This window comes from Larimichthys crocea, chromosome III (assembly GCF_000972845.2).
Source record: "Larimichthys crocea isolate SSNF chromosome III, L_crocea_2.0, whole genome shotgun sequence".
Taxonomy (NCBI): Eukaryota; Metazoa; Chordata; class Actinopteri; family Sciaenidae; genus Larimichthys; species Larimichthys crocea.
The window spans coordinates 29,033,998-29,055,562 of record NC_040013.1 but is presented as its reverse complement, the minus strand read 5'-3'; the positions used below and the strand labels follow the sequence as shown (position 1 = coordinate 29,055,562).

At 43.3% G+C, this 21,565-nt stretch overlaps 1 protein-coding gene across 4 annotated transcripts in view; it reads left to right on the top strand.

The window, feature by feature from the left end:
- The window catches only part of ebf2 (EBF transcription factor 2), a 28,710-nt gene that overhangs the window by 5,232 nt on the left and 1,913 nt on the right, over positions 1 to 21,565 (top strand). For all 4 annotated transcript variants that reach the window (XM_010732551.3, XM_010732547.3, XM_010732550.3 and 1 more), the window contains exons 4-14: positions 325 to 380; positions 484 to 557; positions 1,932 to 2,000; positions 16,757 to 16,838; positions 18,374 to 18,515; positions 19,775 to 19,905; positions 20,127 to 20,253; positions 20,350 to 20,438; positions 20,553 to 20,618; positions 21,035 to 21,209; positions 21,299 to 21,481. In XM_010732551.3, the coding sequence (XP_010730853.2) occupies positions 325 to 380; positions 484 to 557; positions 1,932 to 2,000; positions 16,757 to 16,838; positions 18,374 to 18,515; positions 19,775 to 19,905; positions 20,127 to 20,253; positions 20,350 to 20,438; positions 20,553 to 20,618; positions 21,035 to 21,209; positions 21,299 to 21,481 (1,194 nt within the window). The remainder of the gene's footprint in view (positions 1 to 324; positions 381 to 483; positions 558 to 1,931; positions 2,001 to 16,756; positions 16,839 to 18,373; positions 18,516 to 19,774; positions 19,906 to 20,126; positions 20,254 to 20,349; positions 20,439 to 20,552; positions 20,619 to 21,034; positions 21,210 to 21,298; positions 21,482 to 21,565) is intronic.

Here is a 21,565-nt window from a genome sequence, read left to right as displayed (position 1 = left end):
GAAACCATCAGAGAGAAAATATGAACTGCATGCCAATCTTGTTCCTCCATGTTGGCTGGACAGAGTTCAATGCTTTTTTTCTGAGAGCTTGTCCAGAGTTTGAGATAAAAAAAAAAAGATTAATGTCATAAATCTTTCCATTTTATTTTGAGAATACTCAGCACTATGTACTGTTTTTATCAACTGGTTACAGTCCAGTTTCAGTTGCTTCATTTGTGTCACTCCATTGTCTGTTTCATACATCATACATTCAGTTAAAAAAAAAAAAGCTTGATGGTTTCATGTTTAAGTTACTGAAAACCAATTTCTGTTTTCTTTTTGCAGGAGTTCGTACAGAGCAGGATCTTTACGCACGACTTATCGATTCTGTCACCAAACAGGTTGGTAAACTTTCCTTAAGTCCTCGCACTTAAGTGTGATTTAACCCTCACGTTTAATTGATTCTACGTGAAACTGAATTTGTCCCCCATTTTCTCCTCTCAGCCCATATCATATGAGGGACAAAACAAGAATCCAGAAATGTGCAGAGTTCTGCTCACACACGAGGTTATGTGCAGGTGAGTCTAAAACACACAAAACCGCACACACGCTCATTCAAATTCAAATAAATCCAAATATCCATTACTCTCCTTCACTCTGCTTTGCCTCAGTCGGCTTGAAGTGTGGTTTTGGGACGACGCTTGAGGCTAAACATTTTTTGAAAACTAGACTGTGGTTGAACCATAAGTCTGGCCTGTCTGTCATCATTCTTGTTACAGTGGTAACCCCCCGCTGCTTTCTGCTGTAACGCAGCATGTCACCAGCCAGCTCCTGTTTCTTCTTGGAGTTCCTCTTTTTCTGGTCTGGAGTTTTGCAGCCAGACCAGACCACAGCTGACAGCAGCAGACATATTTTAGGGGAACAATCCACCTTTCCCTCATCGAAATGTAACTAAAGCACTTCTGTTTAGCTAAGACATCATGTTTGAACTTTGTCAACATGTGATGACATGTGCAGTGTTATATCTTCAGTGTCAGAGAGTTGTTTGAAAAGCAGAGCAAGTTTAAAAAGTCTAGTCATGGCTTAGGGACCAGAGAGTTTCAGTTATTGAGAGAGTTGTTGTTGTTTGATGAGCGAAGAAATTAGGTGAGCACTGGGATGGAGAAGAAGCTGAAGAGAGTGGTCTGGAAGTGGGGCAGTGACCCAGGATTTGAGGGGCAGCAGGGGGAAGGATAGGGGCTGGGACATGGGGAGAGGGGCTAAGACGGAGTGGGGTTTGCCATTGTGTAGCCAGCAGATGCCCGAATGTGACTCACAGCTGGCTAATAACAGAGCCGAAGAGGCAGAGGGCAAGCGTCACAGCTGGGGAGTGAGGCCGTCTGACAGGGGGGCGGAGGGGGGCAGGGCAGGGCCAAGCTGGGACACGAGAGGGGTGAGGCGAGGTGTAGGGGTGGCAGATGGTTAGGGGTGGGGGCACTTTTGTTATGCAGTGAAGGGGACTTTGGGGTGGGGTGGGGTGGGGGGGGGTGGGGTGGCCATCAGCTCCTCGGACAGGACTGCTGACGAATGGTAGGATGTTGTGGGACGGTGTGTGTGTGTGTGTGTGTGTGTGCGCAATGAGGCTGCGTGGGGGTTGAGTTTGATTTCGAAATCAATGTGACAGATTGCCTGGCTGGCTTTTCACTTTTGAATGGTCTCTCACTGTTTGTAGGGTGTGTTGTTGTACCTTTTCTTCCTCTTTTATTCTTTTGTCTATTCTTCCCCTCCCCTCTCATGCCTCCTTTGTGTGCTCCTGGATCTTGGCCGACTGCGGGGCAGTCAGTAGTCTGGGCCCGTGGATGTGGATGGGCCAGACAAATGATGGCTCCTCCTGTTTAATTTGTTTTTTCTTTTTCCTCCGCTGACTTTTTTTTTTTTTCTCTTTTCTGTCCTGTCTTTAACTGCCCACTCAGCCGCTGTTGTGAGAAGAAAAGTTGTGGCAACCGAAACGAGACGCCCTCTGACCCAGTCATCATTGACAGGTAATGAGATCAAAACACACCAAACACAGTGTCATCCACCTCAAACAAGACCCACTTCACACTAAATGTTCAGGTCACCCTTTCTTTGTATACACGCACCTCCACAGTCACAAAGAGAGAGATGAGAGGTGAAGATTCCTGTGCTGAGATTTTACCAATCAGCTGTTGCATTTCCAGCAAAGTTAGACGAGTTACAACACATTCATGTATTTTACAGTGGTGCTAATGTTTGTGTGTGAATTTGCATGCATGCATTACCATATAAATATTAATATTTACAACATACGGATAAAGGTTCATCGTCAGTTTACACAGGCTGTATTATACTGCCTGTGTCCATGTCTGAATCCCATGTGTTTCCAAAGCTTTGTGTTTGTCTGTTGATCTATCGTCAGCCTGCTGGGATCTGTTTCAATTTGGTCACTCATTACATTTAACAGCCGACATTGCACCTGAAACCTGCCAAAAGCGTGATTTCATATTATCAGAAGCATGTGGATCTTTCATCCCACCAGAGGGGCTCACATATGTAGTAAATGTTCACCCTGACAGCCAGTTATCACACTGAAAGGTGGATGACCACCGCCATAATCGGTGTGTGTGAGGGCCTTCACGTCCGAGGGATTTCGGGAGGTCTCGCGCTGTCTGCCTGGCATTAACCAGTGTGATGAATGCTCATAAGCAGACCGCATGTGAAATATTTTCTCTGTGATGTCATAGACACAACCTTCATCTCCTCTCCCTCCCTCGGTCCCTCTTCTCCTCTCTGCTTCCTTCTCTCCTTCCCTCAAATAGTCTGTCTAGAAAACACTCACTTCATATACGTCAAGGACCCTTTTCTTTCCCCTTCTCAGTTCAAGCTGGCTGGCTGTTGACAGTGTGTCTCAAAGGATCTCCGCTGAAGATAGTTTTCATATAACGGAAAAATCGGGCTGTTGTCTTTTGAATTTTCCCAGAATACCTTGGAGCAGCTGCTTTTCTCATTTACTGTAGCACATTACTCTCACAATAACCCCCTCCTCACCCCCTTTTATACTTCCTCCTAACATGGATAAACCTCCTCCAAATTTGTTTGTGAGTAGCTCGGCAGTCGGGCTGGTGAGGAGAGAGCGATCCATACCTCTTTGTGACTCCTTGTGTGTGTGTGTGCAGGCTTGTGTGTTGCTGTGAGGATTGATTTAAATGGAATCATTGACCTACTGTACTCTCTAATCACACTGGGCATATCCCGTCCTGATGGGGGCTTCTCCCTCTTGACTGGACGGCAAAAATCCTCTCCTCAGGGAGCAGCCTATTAGCAGCTAGTTAATTTCTGATAAGCCAATGGAATTTTGCGTGGCCCCTGTGCCCTTTTACCCAACCTTATGTGCACTTTCTCATTCGACTGAAAAGTAAAAAGATTGACAGGGCAAGATGTGTGTATATGTGTGTGTGTTCAGAGCATGTATACACTGTTTGTGTGCACACAAACGGATGTATATTTTCATGTGTGTGTGGAGATCCTTGCAAGTTTATATATGTATGTATATGGATGTATGTGTCTTTGTGACCCCTACTTTGACCTTTTTCCTAGTCACTGCTTGGGTCGTAAATTATTCATGTGTGTGTGTGTGTGTGTGTGTGTGTGTGTATGCAGTCTATGTACATTTGTGTATGTGTGCTTGCACTGTGTGTGTGTGTGTGTGTGGAGGAGACGGTCTGTTTCTGTGGCTCCAGTAATCAGCCTCCTGCTCCCAGCCCCAACACCTGTTCTCCAATTAACATGCAGCGTGCTGGGGCCCACTTGCTCCTATCGCCCCGCCACTGCTTTCCACCCCTTTTCTTCCTCCGTTCCTCTTTTTCTCCCACTCTCAGCCCCACGCTCCCTTCCTCCCCGCCTCACCTCGTATCTGTACTTCTGCACACCCCTCTTGCTCTTTTCCGCTTGCTCCTACTGCGCTCTTACTTCTTCGCTCCCTATTGCTTAATTCCCTCGCTCCTCTTCTTTTCCCCTCACGTTAAAATCTCCACCACCACCACCCCCCTCCCTTCCCTTTAGCCTGTCTAATTTTGCCATAATTAGGCGGTGTCATTAGGACACCTACCCAAGCACAAGGGAGTTTGCAATTCCCCAAACGGCCCAAACCCCCTCTTTTCTAATCTCCTTTCCATATTGTTTCAGTTTTCTCTTCCCCCCCCTTCTCCTGCTGCCGCTGCTGCACTCCCACCCCCCTCCACCTCCTCTTCTCCCTAATCCTGATTTGAGTGAAAGGAGAGAGGAGATCACAGCTGATCCATAAAGAGGGGTGAAGGGATAGAGGGTGGAGGGGACCGAGGGATGAAGAGGGCAAGGGCAGTCGTTGACAAAGAGATGACTCTTAAGTTGGCTATGAGAGAGAATTATCTAACGTCCCACTGCCTGCTGTGTCTAATAGTTTTACAATTGTCTAATCTTAACATTGGTGAACTGCTTTACTCTCAGGCCTGATGTGACTTCTCTGTATGGAGTGTTTTATCTTTGACTGATGGACTGGCTTGTTCACTGATTGGTTACCTGATTGATCAGTGGACATGATTCCTTTGGGCATAATCACCATAAATCTTTGCTAACTCGCCAACTCTTGTTGCATGTCTACTCCTTTCCTGTTTTAACAGTTCTGGTGGTGATATTTTTGTTTTGTGTGTACAATTAGTACTGAAACACAGAACAACAAATTTGCTAATTGGTTGATTGTGTAGGTCAGCAAAAAAAAAAAAAAAGTTTGAAAAATGTTCAGCTTTTCTCCGGCCTCTACCTTTCAGTTTTAATCGATTAACTCTATCTATAACCAACATATCAGTCAAATGAAAATAGGCCTATGTATAATTCTGGTATTTTTCACCAATCTTTGTTGCTTTCACCCCGTAAAGGTCATCTGCTCTGAGAAGTTCTCAATATTAACCCAGGCAGATCTGTTAATGGTGGCATTATTGCCATGCTGACCTCTGACCTCTGAGAAACTATATTGGTTCTGGGCCAAAGCTGGCCTCTGTATTTATGAGTGAACCATGGGTTTACAATGGAGACAAGCAGATGTCAGTATTAGTATTAGACGGTGTGGTTTGGATGGGAGGGGTCAGTGCTCGGTGTGAGTGCATGCTTTTATATTTGGCTAAGAAGCTGAAATCAATAGCTGGTCATAAGGAGTGTGTGGGGGTATCCATCGTGAGGCAAGAGCCTTGTGAGAGGTGTGTGCGTTGGGGGGGGGGATCAATGGCAAGCACTATCTCACTAATTGATCGTGTTTCCAAGAGGGGTCTTTTTTTTAACAAGCCTGTGCTCAGAGAAAAGAAGAATAATCAATAGGAATTTTCCAATCTTGTCAATAAGGCTCTTCCCTCCCATGGATTCAAAATGAGCTCACAAACACTCACGCGCGCATATCAGGCTTTGATTTCTGAACGCTGACCTAAAAAACAAAACATCTGGGATGCACTGGAGCCATAGTTTTTGTGCTTTCTTTCCCTTTTAAGCAGTTAAAGTTTATCATTTTACTATTTGAACAATGATTAGTTGTCCTGTGCGATGGCTTGACTTCAGATGCTCGGCTCCAAGAGGAATCCATTACTCTTAATCTTAGGTTGTGGGTTGTATTGATCTGTTTGTAGTCATGGTTCTAGTTATGTGCATGTACCACAGCTTTGTTTTCAACTAGTCAGTGCAGGGTTTTATTTTTTCCCCCACTCCTAATCGATGTGTAGTAGATAGCTTTAGTTTCAGCTCAGTTACAAAAAAGTCCCAAGTTAAGTATTTATTACTGCAGTTATTATTTGTTAAATCCTTATTTTCATGCAAAAAAACACGTATGGTAACGCACAGACGCACTTTTACACAGTGAGTCTGCAGTGCCGTAAAACTGCCAATCTTTTTTTTTTTTTAGAGTTCTTTACGGATTAACGCTGTCTGGACAGTCTGACAATAAACTATTCAGATATCATTTGTTGGTGTATGTTAATGTCTGTTCTCAACCGGTATGGTGTCTCAGAGAGGCAGACTGACCATCTGTTTCAATGTTTGGCTATCACCCTGCTTGTTCTTGCCTGTCTAATACAAATTTAAAAAAATACCAGTCTATGATGACACGGGCCACTTTCCTCTGTGCCTTTTTTTTTTTTCCTGGCGTCTACCTGTTCTCAGAGCAGGTCTGATAGTTTCTCCTTGTACTGCTAATGGTCGGGAACACCAGCCTCCTCATTCTTCAGCATCAACCAAAAGGAAAATAGACGCTGCAAGTCTTTGGGAAAAGAACATTAAACTATCAGCCAAAGAATAAATGCAGCAACATTTGTTGGACTGTGTCAGGGGTTGAATTCCTCCCCTCTCCCAGATGCATACTCACGTACTGCCGCCAAGTCGCCCTGTTAGGTCATCATATATGCACTTGAGAGTTTTATGTGTGAGACAACAATGTCATTTTAGGAGATTGTTTCCCATACTCCCAGTATAAGATTTTTCTTTAGCTGTAACTCATACTGTAGCTTTCTGTGTTGGTACTGCCATGCTGTACCTGTGCTGCCATTACCTTTTTGATGTGTTGTCTAAAAGTGTTTTATGAGATACTAATCCTGAGTTTCAGTGCTATGATTGGTGTGAATTAGCTCATCTTGTAGTCCAGAAATAATAAAAATCCAGAAAAATGGATTTGAGTTTCTAATTTTCCAGCTCGTTTGTTATACTTTATTTTCAAACTGGATGTTGGGGTGGGACAAATCATCAGTAAGAAGGACTTTATGTGAGAAATAGCTGAGAGAAAAAAAACTGCTAAATGTGTCATCCTCCAGCGGATATGGAGAATGTGCATTTGCAGAAAGAGCTGCGGATGATGTCGGTAAAGTTTTTCCAAATTTAAGTTAGCTTGATAAATCTGTGGAGTCTCTATGATGGGAAGATTCTTTCTTGAGATTTCTTTGTTCTTTGTCATTTAACCCCCTTTTTCTGCCGCCAACAATAAACATTTACTTGGCCAGGGGGAAAAATTCTATGTAACAAACGCAGGGGTGGATATATAAATATTTAGTGAGAAATTACTGTCTCAGAAGAATAAGTTTATATAGTGTATAATAACACATTATGGCAAGATACTGTCTGCTCATTTGACACTGTGTGCAGTCACTTTACTTCACGTTGTATAAGTTTTACCATTTTTAGTACAGTAGTAAGAAATATGTTGTCATGGTAACATGAAGTTTAATATACTTCATGTATCCCGATTTATAATTTAAATGAAACCAGTATCAGCACAAGTAAACTTCCCAGTTGTTGGAATTCACTCCACAGACTGATCTTTCTGGCTCTCCATCACAATCAACACATCATACTGATGCAGTTATTAATATGCATACATTACCTGGCTGTCATACATACATACATGCACGGAGACAAAGTCAGACACACTGGTTCCTTCACTCCGCTGTCACAGGTCTCTCCCTGGTGAGCTAGTACTGTCCAGTCCCTCCAGACCCCCTGTCAGCGAGCCCCTCAGGCTGGGGGCCAGGCAGCGTGGCGACAGGGCCCTGAGGCTCCAGTGCACACCGCCTCACACAGCGGAGCGGCACACAGGCTGGACCACTGAGCAGCTGGCACAGGACCATGGGGATGGCTCCTCCCTTGGGGCGATGCAAGGGGGAGAATGACACAAAGACAGACAGAGAGAGACGATGCAATGTCTAGAATATCAAATTCACTGACAGGTACTGCTTCAAACAGTGAGAGACTCACTCAGAGTTGGACTGGTGAAAATGAGTTCAGGGACCTTTTGAGGGGCTCAAGCTTTTTGCGATGTGGTCTCATGTGAACTGGGAAGATCCTGCACTCCGGTGTGCACAGGAAGTGTATAATGAGTAGTGGGTTATGAGACGAGTATGTGTTTGGTCACCTTTGCTCTGCTTCGGCCAGTGTTAGCTGTTGTGGCTTGACCCTTGACACAAGGAGAAGGCTTGGTTTGTTTTCTTTGAGAGCCTACAGAGGGGGCAGTCGGAAATAGAGAGCAATGGAGAAATGTTTTGACAGGAAATGGGAATGGACTACCAATGGGCTAATGTGGAGGAACAGCAGGGGGACTTTTAGAGTGGGTGGGATGCAGAGAGGATGGTGGACGGAGGAGGGGGATTAGAAGTTTTGAGTTGCAGCTCAATGGCGCTCTGAAAGGCCTCGCTCTCCCAGAGTATAGCTGGGGCAAACCCTACCATTTGTCTGGCAACTAATAGGGTTCACCTTTGGTTGAGCGGTGTAGAGATTAAGTAGGGGCACTCAGAGGATCACAAGGGGGCAGATTAGCGTGATTTAGAGGTACTTCAGATCGCAAGCGAGTGAGTGGCGTGTGGTTATGTGTGTGTGTGTCTTTGATTTGGCTTTCTGTGGGTTTATTTTTCATGTGAAATTCCTGCATTTGCCATTTATTTTGTAAGGAGATCTTGTATCGGTATAATCAGGATCTTGTGTGTATGTGTGTACATGTGTGTGTGTGTGGGGGTGTGGAGTCAGAGGCCAGTTAGCAGTGGTATTTAGGAACAAGGGCTGTTTTCTTTGGCTGGATGTTGCTGCTGTGGGTGGAGCTGTGAGGGTGTGTGTGTGTGATGGGGATCGGTCATCCTCGTCTAAAGTCTTAAATTTCACTAATGACTTAACAATGCCCCCTGGTGCTGGGCCGGCCCCGCTAGCTACCTTGTTTATTTGTTTGTCTCTTTATCTGGACAGACTGTACTTCTTCCAGGAGTTAGATTTCTCTCTAAAAATCTCCACCCTTTCACACTAATATTTACACATCTGCAGTATTTCTTAAATATAATTTGATTAAGTGTCTTTATTGGCTTATGCTTGAGGCGATAGTAATCCCTTCTGTGGGGCATGGAAAAAGCAACCAGGCGAGGATACTGGGTGATACAGTTTTGGTACAATAAAACTGATGAACTTTAATTACACAGCCGAAATAAAGAAAAAGAAACGGGAGTGCAGGATAGGCTGGTTTTCAGCGTGTAAAGTTAAAAGCAGGAATCATCGCTGGCTCTTTTGTGTTTTGCCGGCTGAATCATTAATGCAACAGATGTTGTGCTTTCCTCGTCGCGGAGGGAAAATAAAAGTTAACAATTGCGATGTCTTTCTAAATCTTTTGGATGCATGCATATAAGTGTGTGTGTGTGCGTCAGTATGTGTGTGTGTAATGGTCCTGATGAATCTGTCAGAGCTGAGGGCAGGGGGTGATGTGACTGCTGACAGGCTCCCAGCATGCATGCTGAGAACCCCAACAGTCTGCGTGCCCTCCCTTCAGCCCCCCCATCACCCGGCTCCCCTTCTCCTCTCCCAGTCCTCGGCTCCACACATTTGCTGTGTATTAGCCACGGACAGTAAATTACAGCACCCTGGACCTCTGAGTGATTCCATTCCCATCTCTTCACACGTTCCTCTTCTCTCCCTGCAGCACCATTATCCAGCTCACCTTCTCTTGCGTCTGTCTATCTCCCTCCTTTTTCTCTCATTTTGATCTGTTTTCCTCCCTCTGTCTGTCATATTCGTCCTGGCTCTTCGACTCCCTCAACCCTGTCAGATTTCTCTCCCCTTTCTGTCTTTCTCTCACTTCTCTTATACTTCTCATCCTCCGTTCTTCTATTGTGTCACGCTACACAGCGCTTCCTCTCTTACACATCTCTTCCGCTCCCCCTTTACTTTCCTACAAGGAGGTCCCTCTTGTCTAGGCTTCACAGGTTTCTCAGCTGCTTCTCCCTCTCTCTCTCCAGCTCTCTCGTCCTCCTTCCTATCCCTCTCTCCCCCCTTCTTTGCCACCCCCCCCCCCTTCTCTCTCTTTCTGGAAACAGATGTTGTTTGTCAGATCTTATCATTACTGGCTAATTAAGAAGACATCTCTTCTCCTTCTGTTGTTGCTTCTCTTTCCTCTCCTCTCCCGCTCAGTGGCATCCATCCCAGATTCATTGTTCTTCTCTCAGAGAGGTTCGGGTCGAACTTTGAGCCACACGTGTTATTGGTAAATCTGATTAGTGGCTGATTGATTGAAAGGCTATTGACAAAGTAAGATTAGTGTTGGTGTATTGCAGATGACCTTCTAGTATTGTTTGAAATCTATTCGGCTGTAGAAGGTGCTCCGTGTCTCCATTTGACAGTTGAGAGTATATTTTGAATCCTTGTCCCTCAGGACACCCCAAGCATGCTGGGAGAGGTGAGGCCACTGATGGGACTTCTATTCCCTGTCCTGGTTGTGAATTCATGTTCTCTAGACTCTGAATATCTATCCATATCCAACTACTTGGCAGGCTGACCACAGTCCCATGTGGCCAAGCTTTGTATGCAATCTATGCTTTTGGCTAAGCTTTGGAGACTGAAGCATTAATTCATTTTAAATTGTTGAAATGCACATTTAGCAGCCATCGAGAGGTTATGCAGTAAAACACTTTAGCACCCAGGAGAAACCTCGTTGAAATACTTGAGTGCCTCTTGTGTACCCTTCCCATCATTCCACTTTCTTCCCCTCAACTCTCTTTTCCTTCACAGCTTCACCGTGCCTCACTCACTTTAGCGGTGGCAAGCCTGAAGGTTTTACAGCACTACCAAGTTCTATAAATCAGCACTAGTGGTTTAAATGTTTGCCTTTGTCACAGTTCTCAAGTTTAGAGGCGGGGTGGGCCGGGGCTTGAGGTTGCAGGGGTGAAGCCAGCCTGGGAGGCAACGGAGAAGAGGCCACAAGGGGCACAGCCAATCCACCAGGCAAATTTATAAAAAGCAGAGTTCCCCCATGTGCTCGCTGTCCGCCTGAGACTACCTGGAGTCGATTTACTCACTGATTCTCTTACCACTGATCAATAATGAATTGTTTTCAAACGGTGCAGTAATTTTACCTTTTTCTGATGTCTTACTTTGAGGAATGTCGTTCAAATAATTTTTATTTTACAAAAGCAGCCAATCTTCTCAAATAAAAAAATCTCAACACATAAGAATCCAGAAGAACTGTGTGTAAAATTATTATATAATTGGATAAAATTATGAGTAAACAAGACTATGTATCTAACTTGGCATTTGATTCCCACTTTAGTAGTTTACAGTGTTATAGTCGATACCAAAAGAGCCTTGAGGTTTGATGTTTCAGCACCAAATTTGAGATACTTGTACTTTACTTGAGCATTTCTATTTTCCGCTAATTTATACTTCTACTCTACCTAAATTTTAGTTTAATTTTTACAAGCAAAACAAACTTGCATAACTTATAAAACATTCACATTTTTATAAATGAATATTTATGCATCAGTAGTGATAATCCAATATAATATGACAAAGATAGCAGCTGTTCGGCTGCATAACAAGCACTTTTACTTTGAAAACTTTGGCTACTGTTGTGCTGACTTTCACGTGTAACTGTCGTTGTCGTATTGGTACTTTTACCTGAGTAAAAGATCTGAATACTTTCTCCACTACTGTGTTTCACTTGGCTTGTTTGAGGAGCATGTCAGCATGTTGGTGCAGATGTTGCTTAAACTTTCCCAACTCATACAGGATAAGATGTCACTGAGAGACTATTAGGCATCAGTGTGGATAGTTATGTTGAAAGTGGATGGAGGCTTCAACTGTAGCAATCTTGTAAAAAATTAAGAAAAGCACAGCTGTTTTACTGATGACTAGATGTGCATTAAATAAGGGAGGAAAAACAATAATGGAGTCAGTTTGGCTGTTTGACGTTTGTTAGTGGAGCTGATGCCACAGATATCTCTGTATGTTTTAGGAAGAGGAGGAGGAGGAGGAGGAGGAGGTTGGACTGGGAGGCTGGTGTGAAAGGTCCTGTGGTGGTATGTGACAGAGGGGGTATCAGTTCGTGGAGGGTTTTCTGTGCCCCATTAGCAGTGTCAAAGGTCATGTGCCCCGAGTGTTAACCCCGGTGACCAGTCTAGCTTCCAGTCTGCCAGGGGACCCGAGTCCAGGGGTATTTATTACTAACCCCCCCTCTTACCTCCTCTGTTCCATCCCCCAAACACAGCTCTCCCTATGGAGGAAAACAAAACACCTCCATCTCTTTCCCCCTAGCCGTTCCTCAGCCCGGGTACATGTACTAATTGGATGCATATCCATACACTGATCCATGACGACCCATCTGTAGATTTGTGCCTTGACGTGAAATATTCGTAGGTCAACAATCTGAGCACATAGCCATGAGCTAAAGCATGTTTTTGGCCCGTTACTTATATGTTTTATTAAAAACTCAGCTAACAATACATGCGAGCATACTGTATGACTTTTCACTTGTTTTTGAGGCAACACATTTGCTAATGTTTATAATGCTGCATGATTTATTGTGCACACATGGTTGCTTGCAAGTCAGTATTTGTCTTTGTGTATTTCTCTGTGACCTCATGCATGAATGTGTGTGTGTGTGTGTGTGTGTGTGTGAGCGTGTGTGTTTGTACGTCCAGCGTGTGACATATGCATGCATACGTGCATGCATCTGGGCCTGCTGTATGAGTTAGTGCTCTCAATGTGTGAGTGTGGCAGAGGAAGGCCCTCAGCATGTCAGTATGTTTTAATGCTTCACATCTGGTTTCCTAATTTTCCTCCCTCCCTGCCCTCCCCTCAGCTCCCCTCCACCGCGATGTCAGGACACTGTTTTGTTTTTTCAGGGTGGGGTGGGGATGGGGGGGTGATGGAGGGGATGTCTGATGAGTGATGGCCCTGAATACAGGACATCAACATTCCCCCTCTCTTCCTCTGCCTTTGCCTCTCCTCTTCTACATCTTTTTGTTCCTCTATCGCTCTGTCTCTTTCTTCTTATTTATTTAAATCATTAGCTAGGGAGCGTTATGGAGGTGGTCAGGGTCACATGTATGAAGAGGATGTAGAGGAGGAGCTCTTTTCTCTGTCCTCACTCCCCTATTCTTCTTTGCCTATTTCTGCAGCAGCAGGGCATCCACATCAGCCGAGCAAAAATTATGACAATATCCTCCTCCTCATTCTTTTCCTTAAATTTTCCTCTCCCATATTTTTGCATCAAAGCATAAATTTGTCATCTTTGGCGCAGTAACCCAAAATTAGAGGGCCAAAGCCAAACCCAGACAAGGAGATGAGTGGAGAAAGTTTTCAAACTGTGCGGCTCACTAACTTGAACTCTGTGTAAAAGCCTTTTGCATCTCATGCTTCAAGAGCCAGTGCTACCAGTAAACCTTCATTTACAATGAGCACAGAGGGCGATGTGTTTTATGTCTATGTGAAAAGGCAGTTTATGTCAACAGTGATTAGTGCTGATGAATGCCTATGAAAATTTTTGTTAGGGGGTCCTGTGCTGCTTAGGTGCTCGTTGCTTGATTAAGGCCATATGTAAAGCATAGTGTCTAACACTTATGTGTAACAGATGCCCCATTGGACTGAGTAACGTGAAACTGCGGGTCCACACAGAGGGGTGAAATGTTTACAAAAACTGCATTTATGCTATTGTTTTTAGTGTCATGACTTACTGGTTGGTCGTTGAACTAGTTTTAGATAAGCAAGTTGTCACCATTGGGATGGCTGCCTCATGCTGCGAAGCCTGTGTTTAGTCTTGGGAACTGAAGCAGATGCAGACAAAAGGGATTGCAGGCCTTGACAGAGATGCAGAAGTGAAGACAGAAAAGAAAAAACAGATTCCCTGTGGTGCCACAGTGGAAAATGATCCCGAGGTTTAAGACTGGGGTCTATGTTTTGTTTGTGTTTCCTGTTTTAAGTGTGTCTGCGGAGGGTAGATGTTGTGTAAGATAAAACTCGGTTTCCATTGCTGGCCACAGTAAACGCTGTAAAATTCAATTACTTTTTAAATTTGTCATCAGTGTGAAACAACAACAAAAAAAAAACACAGAAGAAGAATTTGTTTTAATCAAGTTTTGTTTGTAATCTAATGCCACAGGAAGATTTTCTTTTTTTCTGCAATTAGAGAATAATGTCTGTTCAGCTTCACGAAGTGGATTTGTCAGCCCCTGAAAATAAAATTGACATCCATGACAGTTTAAAAGTTGAAAGGTGTTTCCCATTAGCTTTACTTGCACTGTGTTACTCACTTAAGAGTGTTTTAAACAAACAGAATCACCATTTTACACATGCTTTATGGAATATTCTGTGAACGCAAAGAACAAGGCACGCATTAAACACAAACATGCTTAAGATAGTGGAGTGCTTTGAAAATAGCCTTTCTCTGCAATTTCCCTGTAACATGAATTCACCTCCAATTCTTTGCATGTTCTCATCTCTTCCCTCTGGATGGGGAGGTGTGTGGGTGTATTACATTACCAAAACAAAAACAAACAACAGCAATATTAAACTTTTGCAACCACAATAGAGGAGGGGATAAAAAACAGAGGGTCCTCGACTTCTTATTAATTATGCAAGATTAGTCTAATTATAATTCAGCAAATGAATGTGTGGCAGAAGGTGCGAGGCGACGGGGCTGGGAGATTTGCATGTTAAGTGGGCAGGGGGAAGCGGCTAATGCATGCTAATATATGCGTCAATGTCTCGCTTTAATTTCAGCATTTGCAGCTGTGTGCGTCCGAACTGAGGGGGGTGAAAAGTTGACTCAATGGGTTTTTGGGAGGGGGGCAAAGGTGGGGGTGTCGGTGTATTAGAGTGTGCACGCATGCATGTGAATGTGTGTTTCTGTGTGTGTGAGGCATCTGGTGTCATACAAACAGAGAATGATGAGAAGAAGTCAACAAACAAGGTCAAGAACCCTCAGAAAGTGCACAAAGCCTCAGATGGATGCAGACAACCTCTCAATTAGGGGTTGTGATTTCACTATCTGAGGCATCACTGCAAGTTTCATCATGTCAGTCAGTCAAATGAAGGATGACTGCTGGTTAGATTAACATTAAGTGGCAAACAAGCAAGTGACAAGGAAATGGTTGTGGCTAAACCACAGTCAGACCCGACATAGCACCACCATAAATGTGGTTCCTGTGCTGATTTACCTCCTTATAAATGACAACTTTTAAAAATTAACCATAATGTAAGAATCATTGCTCAAAATAAAACTTACATGTAGCACAACCCTCCGAGGAGCCAGTACAATGAATATACCTTTCCTTGTGCAATGTACTGTATATATAGTGATATTAAATCATATTAAACTGATACTGTCATGCTGTCCAACAGGCAGATGTAAGAATGACAAAGTCAGACATTGATGAGGAAAGAAATGGAAGAAGGAAATGGGAGATGCACAGATGTGCCCTTTTACATGTTTCCACCCAAAACTGCGGTCTAGCGCAGCTTTGAGGTTGAAGGTCCGAGCTCTCACTGATAAATTATAATCACCCTCTGCCAACAACAATATTGATTGTCCTCTGATGAAATAGCTCAAATCAAGAAATATTGGACACAGTGTTGGAACCAAGAGCTAGATTCAAGCCAGGCTCCGTTCACAAGGGAGGAAGTTGGAGCGAGTGATGGAAGAATAGCGAGTAAAAACTGACAGAATGAGGGAGAGATTAGTATTCGATGGGAGGGTTCAGAGCTGTGGGGCCAATATGAAGTTCCTCTCCAAACAACCACTCTCCATTAAGATGACTTATATTTGCAGAGAGCACAGTGTGGGTGGGATTGGAGCTAACCATGTAGCCCAAAACCGCTGCCTCCCTCTGCAGCATTTTTCATCTGCGCTGTTGTTGTTTGTTTAATCGCAACATTAATGGATGTGTTTTTCATTCTCGGTGAGATGATGTTTAGATCTGCTTTGATAGCCACAGTTCTATCATAACGCTGCATTATTTTCATGCTCACTTTTCTTTTCTTTAGTTTTTTAAACAAACATCTACCTAATTTCTCCTCGGCATGAGATTTGTGTGGATCTTCTCATCCTCGTCTGCACCTGCTCTCTTTCTACATTTTCCTGAATCTCACCTTGCCAAGTCTCTCTCCTCCCTCCTCGCTGTATTTCAGTGATGGAATGTGTTCTTGTTGTTGCCTTCTCTTTCCCATCGCTGTCTTTGCCTCTCAGCATGGGGACTTTGGGATTGCGGCAGAGCTGCGTTGCCATGGCAGCGGGCTATGTTGCCGAACTGTGTACACCTGGGATTTGGAGTCTCTCTCCGTAGTCTCCCTCTCTCCTATTTATTCCACCTTCCTCTCAGGTTTTGTTTGGTGTAGCAGAGGCTATCAGCTCCTCTCTCCCTCTCTCTCTCTCTTTCTCTCTCCCTGTCTCACCCTCTCTCTCTCCTTCTCTTCCACAGCCTATCGCCCTCAAAAGTACTCTCACATACGTAATGAGACACATATACTTGAAAACAAAATTCATGTCCATACCAGCGCCTGTGCCTCTATCACTACCTTCCTCTTTCCACCTCCTCATTTCACTTTCTCTGTAGTTGTCTCTACTTCGTTCCCTCTCCATTCCCATGTGGGGGTTCAAATACAGCATTGCGGGATACCACGGTCCCTTGAGTCCCCTGGCATACATCACTGTCTCCAGTTTACTTTGTAACACAGCAGCGCTTTCACTGGACTGTGCTTCAAATTCTCATCACTTGATTTAAAGTGTAATAACATTGACTTTAATACTAAGCTAAACAGCTGGGATTGATGTCAAGGCTGTAATCACATGGATGTGCACACACACACGCCTGTGCACACTATTCACAAGACCTATCTCTGAAAAATAATGAATGTCACCTTTGACTGTGTTGCAGGGTAGCAAATAGTCATATAGGAGTATATGTGATTCTTTCATGTGATTTCTTAGTTGCTGATGTACAAACACGTGTCCTCTCATTTACCTTTGCAGGTTTTTCTTGAAGTTTTTCCTGAAATGTAACCAGAATTGTCTGAAGACTGCAGGAAACCCAAGGGATATGAGGAGATTTCAGGTATGAAAAGACGGGGGGAAAAAATGCATGCGTGTGCTTGTGGGTGAGCGGAAAGAGGGAAGGTGATGACATGAGGGATTGAACACGGGGAACAAAAAGATTTTACAGTGATGCAAAACATACCCCCTTCATGCCCATTCATCCTTATAGAACAATTTAATAATTAATCATGTGTCCAGCCTGTTTTAAGTAAAGTTTGTGCCACAAACTCGGTAACACGGTAAAGCTCTGGAAAAGTTTTTCCAATGGAAGACATAGAGGAGGGAGTTAGAGGTGAAAGTTAAAAATCAATAAGGAGTCAGAGAGACGGAAAGACAAATGAAAGGAGTTAGATATGTGGGAGACTTGGTCGTTGGGGTGCTGGGGTGCAGGAAATAGGTTGAGGTGTTTCAGGAAGTTGTCAAGAATTGAGTGATTGGCTCCAGATGGAGGAGGTCATGCTCCGTGACCCAGGAAGTGGTCACAGGGGACACTCCCGCCTCACTTCCTCTGCCGTCTTTCAGCACCAGCGGCCCCCGTCTGGCATTTTCCTTCTCCCAGCAAACCCTCTCTGTCCCTTCCCCTTCTCCGTGCTCCCTCTGTCTTCCACCATGTTTGCTTTAACTCCTGCGACGTGACACATGCTGAGAAGTTATGAGCACCCAGGCGCTCCAAGACTCTCATCTCTGGGTTAAAAGGTGATCAGAGCTGGACGGGAGTCTGCTGCTTGATCGATAATTTACAGTTATTTTCCTTTAGGTTCCCCTCCCTTTCCACCACCTATAGCACATATGCTTTTTCTCTTTTTCTTTCTCATGTTCCTTCACCTGCAAAATTACTGCCATGTGTTTATTTTTCGAAGGGAGTGCAAAGTTTTATCTTTTTTTAAAAAAATCCATAATCTAAAATATTTATGGTTTTCTATTTAATTGAAAATTACTTTTTCAACCCCCATTCCATGTAAATCTCACAAACAAGTTTTTAAACACATGCTCAAAATCATTATCACTTTCAGAAATAGTATCACACCAACACTCATAAATATCCAAAGAGAAAAACCTACAAGTATCCCCCTCATTAATTATATGTGTGTCATCCGTGCGAGGCAGATGTGGGAAGGGACACACACATGCTGAGGCCAGAAAATCAAATTAGGGCCACTATATATCATCCACTACTTTAACGGCCGGCTAAAATGGGAGATTTGGTCCATATGTTTGGTGTCATTGAAGGATCATGAGGAGACAACGATGAGCCTGCTGCATGCTGTATGAATCAAAAAGTTAGGCAAGAGGCAGTGGAGAGGCCATATGGAGACCTGATGGAGGAGTGGAGGGGTGCATGAGCAGTGTCATCACCAGAATGCAGACATATTATGAAGATCCCAGGGATGTCACATTATCTATCGAGAAATATGACTATCACCTGTATGCCGAAATAAATTGTAGCTCAGGGATTTTGCCGTTGTAACCAGAGATTGCGACTTGCAGCATGCTGTCTAAGTCATGCACATACACTCATGTATCTTCCCCTTGGCTCTCCTCTCTTTCTTTCAGGTGGTCTTGTCCAGCACTGTGAGCGTCGACGGGCATGTCCTAGCAGTGTCTGACAACATGTTCGTCCACAACAATTCGAAACATGGCCGGAGAGCTCGCAGACTTGAGCCAGGCGAGTCTGTCGAGAATAGTATGGAATATGGTGAGACACTGACACTACAGAACTACAATGTCACACCCCATTTATCTTGTTTTATTTTATTACATGTCTACTTCATCATTCACAAACACAGTCCATGCTGATCCAAAGAACAAACTGTAACAGCAGGTACTTGAGCTGCTTAATGTCCATTTATAATCACCATGATATATCAAACATATCCAGTGGTGCTACTGAGGTCATTAACTGAGCTAATTAATTCATTAATTAAATACTTGTCTTCACATAAAGCAGAGATGATAATATCTTAAATCCATATATTTAAGCATGAAGAACAACAACCTAATATAGGGTGAGATCCATTTCCAGTTGTAAGTCAAAAACTTAATATAGGGTGAGATCCATTTCCAGTTGTAAGTCAAAAACTTATCTTTAAACCAGGAAACATTTGACTGTGCAGAGGTGGAAAAAAACTTAAAGTAATTATAAGTAATTTACTCAAGTGCTGGAGTTTTTAGGTACTTGTAATTAACTTGAATATTTGCAGTTTACAATATTTTATACTTTATTTCACAGAGAAATTTTGTAGTTTTTGTTATTACACTACATTTATCTACATTTATCACTACTCATTATTTTGTTAATTTATATTTTACATACAAAAAAATAGATTTATACTGATGTACTGAAATATATTTATATATATTAAAAGTAGTTCAAAGTAGGTCCACAGCAGCCAGCTTCAACATTAAAATACCTTTTACACACTTATGAATCAATTAATATAAACCAATAATAACGCAACAGTCAGAGGGGCAATTTTCCGGCATGCTTTTACTTTAGGTAAATTTTTTAGATAATACCTCCATATTTCCATAAGATTAAATTGCAGGGTTTACTTGTACTATATTTTTATTGAAGTAAAGGATGAATACCACCCCTATGCCTGTGTCTATGTACCCTGTATTTAACCAGAGATCTTTACTGTTTTATATAAATGCATTACTTTCAAGTCATGTAACTTTTTGACCTACACGTCATTTGGATCTTTCCCTGTCCAACCATTTTTATTCTTCAGGCAGTTTGTGGTGTTATGCATGGATCAAAGCCACAGGGACAGAAACTAACTAGCCATGAAATAATGTTAGCTTTTAACTTTTTAGTTTTGGCCTGAACAATGCCAAAACTACAGAGCACATTCCTGAAACAGATTTAAAGCATGCTCCAATCACTCTTCTTTCAATTGGTTTTTAGTGCATTGAAACAATCAAAGTAACTCTTCGTTTTGCCCTCCTGTCTAGCCACCCCGTGTATCAAAGCCATCAGTCCCAGTGAGGGCTGGACCACCGGCGGGGCCATGGTCATTGTCATCGGGGAGAACTTCTTTGACGGGCTGCAGGTGGTGTTTGGCAGCATGCTGGTGTGGAGTGAGGTAGGAATTGTCTCCAAAACATCTCACTAATGATGGTAGAGTCTGAAGCGTATTTTGAAATGATATATATAGCATATGGCTTGTCTCATTATTTAGATGATTTATGGGCAGTCTACACAAATTAATCTTTCCTCAGTACTGTGTTAGCCTAAATATTTACAATTCATAGGGGGAATAATTTGGTGGCTTTTTTTGTGACGGTTTTCTGTCCTGTTCCTCAGCTGATCACACCGCACGCTATCCGTGTCCAGACACCCCCTAGACACATCCCCGGGGTTGTGGAGGTCACACTGTCTTATAAGTCTAAACAATTCTGCAAGGGAGCCCCTGGACGCTTCATCTACACAGGTATTTAGGCAACACATTGTGAGCTTTCTTTTTAGACTTTTTAATTAACTTTGACCAGTGTTTGATGTGCAAAATGTCTCTTTCATATTATTTCAGCCCTAAATGAACCAACTATAGACTATGGTTTCCAGCGCCTCCAAAAGGTCATTCCTCGACATCCTGGTGACCCAGAGAAACTAGCCAAGGTTAGAGACGCCTAAATAAACGCTTAACCATACTCATAATGATTTTTCAATGAACTGGGCACGCTACACTCTTATTGTTAAGATGTTAATGTAATAAAAATGGGTTCTTTGCAGGAAATCCTCCTGAAGAGAGCAGCAGATCTTGTTGAGGCTCTGTATGGAAATCCACACAGTAACCAGGTAAACAATGTGATTTTGCATGTTTTAGTGCATTAAATATTAATTGTGTGTGCATTACTCCTGACCATTTCCAAAAGCGTACCATTAGTTAATAAACTGGCTTCCTGCTTTTTGAGGCATTCACTGGTTTACCATAATTTCAGTAATTAACTTGCAGAGATTTGAAACTTGAGAAAGCTAATCCATCAGAGTGAATCAGAGTTTATTTGATTTATGTATTTTGGCAAATTATGATTTCATGATAAAAGAGTTCAGAGCATGGACTGTTTGATAAGTTTCTGTATCAGGAAGCTTCATCATCTGGACTACAGCCCAGACATACTCATTTTAGGGGAGGTCTTGACAGCCTAAAGTGCATCACCGTGGCTCTCTCTTTATTTGTGACTCTGATTTCTGTGTCATTTTATCTCCTGTAGGACATGCTGCTGAAACGTGCGGCCGACATCGCAGAGGCGCTCTACAGTGTTCCCCGTCCTCACAGTCAGCTGCAGGCGTTGCCCAGCTCACCAGCCCACGGCAGTGTCATGGGCTTGGGCTCTTATCCTTCTCAGTTAGGTGTCAGCATCGGGGAGCCTGGACAGAGCAGCCAAGGTGAGCAGAATAAGACATAAACTATTCAGGGGTTTTTTTCCCCTCTGATGAAGCTCAGAACTGACCCAACGTTTTCATTTTTCTTCCAGGTTACATTCGAAATTCCAGCAGTCTGTCTCCAAGGGGTTACCCATCAGCCTCCACTCCTCAGCAGTCAAGCTACGGGGGCAGCGGAGGGATGACTGGGGGCTATGGGACTGTTCCCATGACCAGTCTAGGAGTACCTGGCTCTCCTGGCTTCAGCAGTGCCTCCCCCACCGGCTCTCCCTACAGTGAGTACCTTATACTTGTGCCTCTAAATGTGTGTGGTAGTTATTGTCACATTTCTGAATCTGTTGTGATATTGAAACTGATTG